Source organism: Galeopterus variegatus, unplaced genomic scaffold, assembly GCF_000696425.1.
Source record: "Galeopterus variegatus unplaced genomic scaffold, G_variegatus-3.0.2 Scaffold5844, whole genome shotgun sequence".
Taxonomy (NCBI): domain Eukaryota; kingdom Metazoa; phylum Chordata; class Mammalia; order Dermoptera; family Cynocephalidae; genus Galeopterus; species Galeopterus variegatus.
Window position 1 is genome coordinate 133,211 of NW_007731955.1, and position 11,286 is coordinate 144,496.

Here is an 11,286-nt window from a genome sequence, read left to right on the forward strand (position 1 = left end):
AAGACAAGGAAGTTTCACAAGGAAAATCAGTTGATTCAATCATCAAAGAAGGACAAGGACATGGGCAGTGTTACAAAAGTTGTCCACGGCTAAGTATAGCTTAACAGTGGAAACTAGTAATATCAGTAAATTAAAGTGACATTCCAAAGTACAATTAGTAAAGAGCTAAATTGGTCAAACTGGCTCATTATCTAAAGTATGACCTCTCCTTAAACAAAAGTTACATTCTTATGATAAAATCTAAATACAATTATCTCTAAAGTTTCCCCCAACAGACAGCTTGCCCCTAGCAAACATTTTTTTCCACAGCTTTCCTTCCAGCAATTCTAAAAATCTCTTAACAGGATCAGTATGACAACCACCTGTCATCTCTAAAATAATTAAAGTATACAATCCCGTACCTTACCAGTGATTAAGAGTTGATTAGACGGGCTTTGGCCACGCTATCTATGGGCTGTGGTCCCCTGTCCGAGGGCTTTTGCCCCACACATGCATTTACTTAAAAACCTTATTATAAAATCTAATGAGAATCAAGATTTCTAGCCCACTACAATTGTGCTTCGACGAGCGTTAGGTTTAATTTGCATTACGTAGCCACTTATTAGCTGAGCGTTGGAAAGACGTGGTGTGAAGATGAAGCCATCACCAAATAGCTGTCTGCATGCCACATCCACGCAGCTCTCTTTACAACAACCAAGGGGTGGAAGCAACCCAGTGCCCATCAGCAGATGAACCAATAAATGAAATGTGCTCCATCTGCAGAGTGGAACAGTACACAGCCCTGAAAAGGAAGGAAATTCTGATGCATGCTACAGCATGGGTGAACTTTGAACCCATATGCTAAGTGAAATAAGACAGTCACAAAAGGACAAATGCTGTAGGATTCCACTGATATGCAGTCCCTAAGTCGTCAGACTCATAGAGACAGAAAGTAGAATGGAGGTCACCAGGGACTGGGGGAAGGGAATGGGGAGTTGGTGTTTGTTGGGGACAGAGCTTCAGCTTGGGAGGATGAAAAAGTTCTGGAGATGGACGGTGGCGATGGTTGCACAACACTGTGAATTAATGTCACTGAACACTTAAAAATGGCTCAGGTAGTAAATTTTATGTTATATATATATTTTACTACAATTAAAAAAAAAAAAAACAGAAGATGGAGTCCCCTGGTGTTACAAACTTGCCAAAGACCGTCTCCTAAACAAGTGGCTGCACCAGATGCCTGGCCCCTCCCACCTGGCTCCACCTGGCCCCACCTGGCCCCTCCTGCGGCTGCAGCAAGTCCCCAGCACCCTGCTCGGTGGTGATGGTGCCCTCCTCGGGTCCTGTTTAACTCTCCTTTCTTGTGACTAATGCAATAGGTTATCGAGGCCCACCAGGGCCACCAGGGCCTGCTGCTCTTCCTGGAAGCAAAGGAGATCAGGGGAGCCCAGGAGCTTCAGGAATCCCGGGCACCAAAGGATGGGTCGGAGATCCCGGGCCCCAGGGCAGACCTGGTGTGTTCGGTCTCCCGGGAGAAAAAGGTAGGTGCCTAGAGTGAAGGGTCCCACAGCGTTGGCCAGAGGTAATCAGAGCCCCTTCCCCAGTCACCACGTCCCTGACATTCTGCTCTATTGCAGGGCCCAGAGGTGAGCAAGGATTCATGGGGAACACTGGAGCCTCAGGGGCTGTGGGTGACAGAGGCCCCAAGGGACCCAAAGGAGACCAAGGATTCCCTGGTAAGTGGCCGGAACCACACCAGCAGAGCGCAGCCGCTGAGGTTACCTGCCCCTGGGAGTGGATGCGGGGACCTGTGCCTGCCCCGTGGGCTTGGGCACATCTCTAAGGCCCCTGGCCGCATGCCCGAAAGAGCAAAGAGAAATCCAAGACTGGGCCTGCGATGCTCATGGGGACTGGGGAACTGGAAATTAACTGGCGAGGTGGCAGGCACTGAGTCACCTCTCAGGCGGTTCTCATCCACCTTGTGTCTGGAGAGCAAGCTCATTCTAGGAGCTCCCAGCTGGGCTTCCACGGGCAAGAAGTAGAACAGCATTCACAGCAAGGAAGCAAAGTGGCCCCAGGGTTACTAGCCTCTCTTTTCCCTTTCCAGGTGCACCTGGTCCTGTGGGATCCCCAGGGATTGTAGGAATCCCCCAGAAGATCGCCATCCAGCCCGGGACAGTGGGTCCCCAGGGGAGGAGAGGTCTTCCTGGGGCTCCAGGAGAGATGGGGCCCCAGGGCCCTCCCGGAGATCCAGGTGGGGTGCTGAGCTGGACCCCTGGGGGCCGCCACAGGGGTGGGTGGTGAGGGGTTTCTGCCCTATTTGCTTCGCGTCCGCTTCTGTTCTCTTGCTGAGCACCATCATCGCAGTTTCCAGTCACACTCCGCTTATTCGGTGGACTGCAGGTTTTCGTGGGGCTCCAGGAAAGGCCGGGCCCCAGGGAAGAGGTGGCGTGTCTGCTGTTCCAGGGTTCCGGGGAGACCAAGGGCGCGTGGGGCCCCAGGGGCCAATTGGCCAGGAAGGTAAGTGAGGAGCGAGGAAAGGACAGGGCGGGACTTCTCAGGTCCCACTGGGGGTCTGACACAGACTGTCGTCTGTAGGACAAGCACAGATGAGGCGGAGAAACTGTAGAAACCCTCTGCTCTCCCCCCAGCGGTCTGCTGCAGCCTCATCCCTGGGCATGCTGCTTAGTGCCCGCATCCACGGGACACCTGGCACAGAGAGGCCCAGGGCAGGCCAGCTTTCTTTCTCTGGGACACCTGCAGCCCAGCGTGGGAGGCAGTGAATATCCTCCAGAGTCAGGCTCTGTAACAATTTTGAAGGCCTGAGACAAGGAGCCAAAAGAAACCAACTAAATTAACAGGAGCCATCGCAAAGCCCTGTGTTATTTATTTCCTAAAGTTATTTGCACATGTGCAAGATGGAGTAGGCCAGAAATAACAGCAGTCTGTGCAAAAGAAAAAGTTCTTGATATTTGTTTTAATCACCCCAAGGACAATTTGAGCCAGTGGTATGAGCAGCTCTGCTAAGAATTAAATGCCAGCTGCATTATCAGTGCAGAGTAAAGCTGAGAGTGACCCACCCACCGTCCTCCCCAGGGAGGGATCTGCAGCCAGCAGGTTATGCGTAACAGGGGACACACCTGCAAATACACCTAGACAGACAGGGCTCCCTCCAGGGTGGGAGGCCATGATGGGAAAGGGGAGGAGCAGGTCCTAGGAGGAAGTGACCAGAGTGAGTGTCCCCTGGAGGGGAGGGGACAGTGGGGACAGGATCAACCGGATGGCTGATTCCAAATATTTGAAGGGCCACAGTGCTGGAGGCAGACTAGATGCTCTGTTGTGCCCCAGGGGCAGAGTCGAGCCCTGGGAAGTGACAGGGAGGCGGGTTTCAGCTCTACACAGGAAAAACATTCCAACACCCCCAGGAAGGGCCAAGTGCACGGCGAGCTTGAGCCGCCTCTCCCAGCAGTGGCCGCAGTGGGAGCCGCGGCCAGGTGGAGGAAGGGGGTCCACTCACCTGGGGCAGGTGCACCGCAGTGCTGCTCCAACACCACCAGCTCCAAGGTCTTCTAGTCTTTTGGCCCCAGAGGGGATATTGGTGTGGCCAGCCAAGCTCTTTATGGAAAAGGAGCCACACTCGGTGCTCACTACCATCATTATTACCATTTCATGTTTACGGAACACGAAGTTTGGGTCAAATCCTTCCCAAGGGGCTCTCGGTCTAAAAACACTGAGACCCAACCTCTGGGGAAAGGAAGACCAGCAGGTCTAGCTGCACCCGCGGGCTGCCCGGCTGCCCCTGTGGCCTGCGGTCTCCACGGGCAGCTGGAAAGGCGGCTGCTGCTCTCCGCCCTAGGTCAGCCAGGCCGTCCAGGGAGCCCGGGCCTGCCCGGCATGCCAGGCCGCAGCGTCAGCATCGGCTACCTGCTGGTGAAGCACAGCCAGACCGAGCAGGAGCCCATGTGCCCCGTGGGCATGAGCAAGCTCTGGAGCGGGTACAGCCTGCTGTACTTCGAGGGCCAGGAGAAAGCCCACAACCAGGACCTGGGTAGGTGCTGCCCCCGGACCCACCCACACCGCTCGGTTCCTGGCCCTGGGGGTGGTCGGGCCACATGCCCCAGTGAGATTCCCAAATCCTCCCAGGCTGGCGAGTTTCTCCCGATAGAGCCCCTGGGTCCCCCACATTCTTGGGTCCAGAAAAGATTAAAATGGCCTTTGAAGCAGAAGTCTTAGGAAGCCCTTAGACGTCAGGACCTTAACGCAGGGAGCTGCCTCCCTCGGCGTCAATGCCGCAGGCTCACCTGTGGCTCTGGCCATGTGCTGACCTCCCTCCATGGAGGCCACTGTCTGCTTCACCTCCTTTCTGCTTTTTGCCCCAAGTTCTGTAGACAAGCCGGGGGGAGGCAGGGCCACGAGGGGCTCCACATTGGTCGTTCTGGCACAGACCACCCCCAGGAAGATGGACGTGTGGGTATGTGCAAGTGTTTATTCATGTAAGCCTTTAAAAGGCATTAAAGTGACTCAAAAGTGGGGTTGGGTGCCTCCATCCACGGTCGCCGGGAGGGGAGCGATGTGAAGGTGCGCCAGGAGCTCCCGGGATGTGGCGGGTCCTGTTTCTTCGGGGCAGGTGCCACCAGCGCATTCAGCTCATGGACATCTGTTGATCTGAGTCTTAGGATCTTACGCACATTCTTGTCTCTCTGCTTTTCTTCCTTAATAGGGTTCAAAAACAGTGGAGCAAAGGCAGACAAGGATAGGACCTAAAATAGAGCTGGGAACAGGGCCAAGCAGCAGGCCAGGGCACGCCACGCTGCTAATGGTGGCCCCACAGCTGGCTGTAAGCCATGAGCAATCAGTGTGAAGAGAGAAACCTGCTCAGCTGAGTGGCTCACTTGGCCATGAGACAAAGTCCATCTTTGTGCCCAGAAGCAGTAGAGCTGCAGGGAGGCCAGAGCGTCCAGAGCTCCTCCTGGGGACTCTGGAGTACAAGGGCAGGATCTCATCTTGAATCCTGTCAACGGTTTCTTGGGGCTGGTACTATTAAGACCCCCTAACATGGGGCTTCCCAAAGTGCTATTCCATAAAGACACAGCTCCCTGCTGACCCAACCTGGTCCAGGCATAGATGTGAGAACTTCTAGAAGAGCAGGCCCATCCAAAATGCCAGTGTAGTCTGTTCAGTGTTTTTTAAAATGGATTGGAAAGCCCCCAGCAGATGGCCAACCCTGCCATGTGGAGCCTCCCGGGCCTGGCTGGGGTTGGCAGGAGCATCTTCCAGCCACACGGGGCTGTGGCTCACGGCCCCTCCTCCCACAGGGCTGGCAGGCTCCTGCCTGGCGCGGTTCAGCACCATGCCCTTCCTCTACTGCAACCCCGGCGACGTCTGCCACTACGCCAGCCGGAATGACAAGTCCTACTGGCTCTCCACCACCGCCCCCCTGCCCATGATGCCTGTGGCCGAGGACGACATCAAGCCGTACATCAGCCGCTGCTCTGTGTGCGAGGCCCCTGCCGTCGCCATCGCGGTCCACAGTCAAGACGTCTCCATCCCCCACTGCCCGGCAGGGTGGCGGAGTTTGTGGATTGGGTACTCTTTCCTCATGGTAGGTGGCACTTGCCCACTTTCTCCCAGAGCATGGAACCAGGTGGAAATCTAGTTCCTCTCCCCTCCCCCACCCTGGCCCGGGACGCAGCAAGAACTTTGTATGAATAATCAGACAGGGTAGTTGTTCAGGTTGTGCACTGCACAAGGGCACCTGGCCCAGGGGATAAGTGAGAGCTGGAATACAGCCTGCCCTCTGCTGACTGAGCCATGTGCCAATGCATGGGGCCGCTCCCATCCAGAGGGGGCACATTAATTTGCCACCTCGCCTTTGTACATAGTGTAATTAGGATGAATTTGGCCTGTTATCCATCTTACTAAGTACACAGGAAAGATAAAATTCTCTTGGGCTTTACCAGAGTCTGAATACAGAATTTGATCTAGAATCCTAAGAATTTTATGTAGAATCTATCTGGAACCTAGAATACCCTCAAGAAATATCTATTAACCAGTTGGTGGAAAATGACGAGGAAAATGCTAAGTTCAGATGGTCTTTGGGTATAGAGAAGGCTTGGTCTGGGCCAGTGCAGGGTCACCTCCACACTAAGGATAAGGACTACACAGCACAGCATTTCCTGCAAGTTTACTTGTTAACACACCATTGTGAGGAAGAGGGAAAGTCTGGCTGAGGACGGCAGGTCCTCCACTGAGTTTATATTTATAACAACTGTCATAACTACAACTATATTAACTGGATGTTAAATATTTTATAAATTATATAAATAACATGATATATAAATTATATAATGATTGCTAATATTTCAGTACAACAGGGAAAAAAACCCCTAGATTCTAGGAAAGAAAGGAAAAGATAAGCAAGTATTGATATTTTAATGTTTTTAGCAGGCGTTATGACTACAATAAGTTGAACAACAGGATACTAAATTCCGTGCAGGGACAGGCACAGGTTCTACTTTTTGAGAAGCTTATCAAGTAAGGTGACTTTGGAAGGTCCACGGAGCAACCTTATGATTTCACGTGACCCTCAGGGTAATTCGTGTTGTGGGGGAAGTAAGCTTTGGTTGCTATTTTTTAAACTCTCGTTAAATTCAAAAATAAATGAGGCTTCTCCGTCATGAATCCCAGAGTGATTACACAGTATCCAAAAAGGACAGGCGTCCCTGACTTTATTAGCAATTAAATCTCAAGTTAATGTTGTGATAGGCAGACCTCGCTCTCTGCACACATTAGCCTCTGTTTCAATAAATGCCTAACAGCTCAGCTAGCCTGGAACCTGACAGTCCCCACAAGGTATGGGTGGTCTCCTTGCCCAGCTAATGAGACCAGGGGACAGGGCGACGGGCTGGAAGTACCCTGACTTCTAGGAACTGCAGAGCGTGCTCCACTGGTGCTGGTGGTGGATGAATAGGCTGACGTGTTTAACTCGAGACCAGGGGACAGGGCGACGGGCTGGAAGTACCCTGACTTCTAGGAACTGCAGAGCGTGCCCCACTGGTGCTGGTGGTGGATGAATAGGCTGACGTGTTTAACTCTGTGCCCTCTACATGGGCCCCGTCTGCCTGTCTAGGGGACAGGATCTGCACCAAGACTGTGTGTCTCTCCTGTGCATTGAAACCCTTTGGTCCATTCTGTAAGGTGAACACATTGTGCCCTTAGGGCTGCTGGCTTCTCCGCACGAGAGCCAACTGGGAAAGATGACAGCAGACACGCAGAGGTGGGGGCAGTGCTGAGGCCCGCGACTGCTCACCCTTCTCGGTCCGCAGGGTGGGCGGCCCCCAGGGAGGGCTTTCTGCGTCCCCTGAGCGCCATGCTGGGAGCCAGGCTGGGACAGGTGCTGTTTGCTCCCCTCTCCCCGGTGGTCTCTCTCAAAGCTGGTCTGGTGGCGACCACATTCATCCAGCCAGCTGTCATTTCAGTTTTTCCTTTATCAACTCAGGCTGCTATTAGGTCCACCAGGATGGGGAGGTGTTCGAGGTCCCTTCTCATGGTCAGGCTCTCGTGCAGTGATTCTCTTAAGATACATTAGCTGCTGTGAGTCCCAAAGCTAGAGGCTTGTCCACTGAGAAGAGCGATTTGGAAAGGGTCTGTGTGTGTGCATGTGCACAAGTGTGCACGCATGTGCCTGTGCATGTGTGTGTGCATGAACATGCACGTGGGTGGGTGGGTGTGTGCATGTGAGTGTGCGCTGTGCATGGATGTGCATGGATGTGTGTGCATGATCATGCACTGTGTGTATGCAGGTGTGCATGCATGTGTGCCTGTGTGCAGAAGTATACACTGTGTGCTATGCACATGTGCATACAGGTGTGCATGGGTGTACACATGCATGCACGTGTGCCTGCATGTCTGTGCACCAAACTCAGAGACATTCCCCAGCTGGTCCCAGCCTCTGAGGCTTCTGGGGCCATGATCCCTTCAGGGCCTGTCCTGGGAGCCCCAGGCCGCTCCTTTGGATGTCCCTCCCGGGATCCCCTGGCAGCTCCCAGCATGGCCTCAGCTCCTCACACCAAAGTGAGGCCCCAGACACCTCCAGAGGATGCACCTGCTTCTCACCACCTGTTTACAATACACAAGAGCAGGCAGCCCAGAGTGGGAAGGGTTTCTGTGTCCTGTGAGAACTCCCTTTAAATTTTTTGGTTTTATGCTGTTTTGTTCAAAGAAAAGGTTAAACTAGGGTTCCTGCCCAAATCTCCTACCATAGTATAGCCTCTTGTTTCCCTGCAAGCTGCACTGAGACGTCCTGTTCAGAATGAACAAGTCTGACCGCCCATGGACCAGGCCTGCCCGACGAAGCCGCTCTTACATATAAACTTTGAGTTCCAGGGGCCTGCCATGAGCCTCAATAAAAGCTAAAAATGTGTACCTGAAAGTAGAACTTTAAACTGAACAAAAAAGAAAAGTTTCCCTCAGAAACCTCACCCAGTCTCCCAGCCATCAGCCTAAGAATCGACTAATTGCTTAATTAACCTCGGATTGAAAAAAATTTTTAATTACACAAGTAATACATATTTATTGTAGAAAATTAGCAAGTACAGATTTTTTAAAAGGAAAAATAATTAAAACTGCTCAGCCTCCCTCCCTAGTCCACATTCACAGAGGAGAGGCTTGGAGGGCCCATTTGGGGCATACTTTTTAAATTCTCAACCTCAGATGCTGGCCCACAGGTTAATTTTATTTTTGCTATAAAAAAAAAAAAAAGTTAACATTTCGTTGTCTCTTCAGCCAGACATTTTTCTTTGAATGGAAGATTGGGTAGGTGCTTTTTAAAAAATTTTCTTACCTAAATTATACTTATAGTTACGTAGATATAGTCNTAAAAAAAAAAAAGTTAACATTTCGTTGTCTCTTCAGCCAGACATTTTTCTTTGAATGGAAGATTAGGTAGGTGCTTTTTAAAAAATTTTCTTACCTAAATTATACTTATAGTTACGTAGATATAGTCGTAGCCAACTACCTCTCCTAACTAGACCTGCTTTTGTGGTTGTCCCAGTTTTTACTGGATACGCAGTCATGAATGTCGGTTTATGTCGATGCACCGCCACCTGCGGCACTGTGGCCCTGTGGCCCTGGTGCCAGGGCAGCCCCACATGTAGACTGGCATGTGTAGACAGGTGGGTGTAGACCAGCGTTATTCCGCCGGCCACTATTGCAGAATGCGGTGCATTCCGGAGCATGTTGCACGTGGTCTGTATCGACATAGAGGGACGTGCGTGGTGTGGTGTTCAGTAAAAACAAACCAAAGTGGGTTATAACCCGACTCCCGTGCCGTTTCCGGCATGTGGTCTCCTAACCCGGCTGTGTCTCTGCCCTCTGTGCAGCACACCGCGGCCGGTGACGAAGGTGGTGGCCAGTCGCTGGTGTCCCCGGGCAGCTGTCTGGAGGACTTCCGTGCCACGCCGTTCATCGAATGCAACGGGGCCCGCGGCACCTGCCACTACTACGCCAACAAGTACAGCTTCTGGCTCACCACCATCCCCGAGCAGAGCTTCCAGGGCTCGCCCTCCGCCGACACCCTCAAGGCCGGCCTCATCCGGACGCACATCAGCCGCTGCCAGGTGTGCATGAAGAACCTGTGAGCCCCGCGCGCAGCACGCCCGGGGGGGCCGTTTTGGTGCTTATTCTTAACGTATTACCTCAGATGCCGGCCCGAACGTCATTCTGTTTTTTCTTTAAAAAAAAAAAAAAAAAAACGAAAGGCCACCGAAGGAATTCAGCACCAGCACTCCCACCAGCTAGCCACCTGTCATCGAGTAGGTGCTGGCCGCTCTCTGGACTCCGAGCAGAGCCCAGCCGTGCCTCTAGGACACTCAGTCCTTCCCAGTAGACCCCTGTGAACCCCGCGCACCCTCCCAGACCATGCTAGACTGTCACGCCGCTGGGTGTAGCTAACCACTCAACGTGCGCCTTATAGCCACTGTATTTCCAAGTGCCGCAAACAATTCACATTGCCTAACTCTCGGGTGGGGTGGCACAGACCACAGCGTGTGAACACATGCCACCAGCAACAGCCAGAGGCCCGGGGACTCCTGAACCCACTGCCACTTACGCCCACGCAAGGGCCCCAGTGGCTGGGCCCTGTTTTCCCAGCCGATATGACAGCACTATTTTCTCCCAAATACAGTTGATGTAAATTATCCCCTCAAGAAAGCCAAACTGTGCTCTTAATTTTAAAAAACACTGATAGTCACACACCAGCCATCATCTGCCATGTCCTTATGGACCACTGGGTTTGGGGACCTGTCTCGCCGTCTGCTGTCAGCTGTGCAACTCGGAGGCAAACTGCAGAGTCCACAGTGACATTTCCAGTGCCCCTAGTTGTCCTGGCCACCCCACCCTCCATCCCTCGCTGTGAGTCGCGCTCCCCTGACTCTCTATCCTGTGTAACAATCACACAATAAAAGTTGGTTTCGACATTTTTAACCCCCGAGTTGTTGACTGCCTTGATTTCTCACGTCCGTAGAACACGACATTTGCTCCATTGAACGGAAGGTGCCGCCTCGGGCCTGCGAGACATGTGCACGCTTGGCCCGGGCCGCTGCTGCCCTTGTGTCCCCAAGGGGTCGGCCCGAGTCTGCGGTCACTCATTTCTCCAGGGACTGTCCTGTGTGTGTAATTCACCAGTGTCTACAGAGAACACCCCGCCCACCGCCACTGGCATGTGGAGGGTGGGTCCTTCACAGACCTGCTTCCAAAGCCATCCTGTTAGCTCCAGCCTCACTTCCCAAGTCACACCTCAGTGTTTCAAAGAAACATTCTCCAAGACACGTCCCTGGCTTTGATTTCTCTGGAACTTGGGTGACCCTTAGGAACCCAACCCACAGAATTTACTTTTACCCTTTGAAATTCAATCTCATATTAGATATTTTCTAAGAATGAAATAAGTATTCTACCTTATGAAGTTACTTGAAATAGATAAGCCACTGTCATGACTTGTAACTCAGACGCTGACTGTGACAAGGACTTCTGCCCAGGGGGGCGATGTGGGGGGTCCAGAGAACCGGGGGGGGCCTGGGCAGAGAGAAGCAGAAGGAACAAAGCCATCTGGAGGGTGCATTACTACGGGGGTTACCTCCACGGGCAGTGGCGGCCACTGGAGCAGCTCACCCCACCCACTCGCTTGACTGAGACTGGCAGCTCTACGCCCAGGAGCGCAGCACCCAAGAGAAGCCTTTTCAGGCCCCCAGGACTTTTCCCTGTGGAAAAAACTGCATGGGGGATAAAACAAGGGGCTGCTCAAGTCATCCC

General features: G+C 52.6%; 1 protein-coding gene across 1 annotated transcript in view; it reads left to right on the plus strand.

Annotated features, from left to right (window-relative positions):
- Nucleotides 1-10,461, plus strand: part of COL4A2 (collagen, type IV, alpha 2) — a 112,112-nt gene extending 101,651 nt beyond the window's left edge. Inside the window, exons 41-47 of the mRNA XM_008590103.1 lie at nucleotides 1,359-1,520; nucleotides 1,617-1,715; nucleotides 2,087-2,233; nucleotides 2,383-2,499; nucleotides 3,836-4,027; nucleotides 5,295-5,581; nucleotides 9,360-10,461. Of these exons, the coding sequence (XP_008588325.1) occupies nucleotides 1,359-1,520; nucleotides 1,617-1,715; nucleotides 2,087-2,233; nucleotides 2,383-2,499; nucleotides 3,836-4,027; nucleotides 5,295-5,581; nucleotides 9,360-9,617 (1,262 nt within the window). The 3' untranslated portion in view covers nucleotides 9,618-10,461. The remainder of the gene's footprint in view (nucleotides 1-1,358; nucleotides 1,521-1,616; nucleotides 1,716-2,086; nucleotides 2,234-2,382; nucleotides 2,500-3,835; nucleotides 4,028-5,294; nucleotides 5,582-9,359) is intronic.
- The last annotated feature ends 825 nt before the right edge of the window (nucleotides 10,462-11,286 follow it).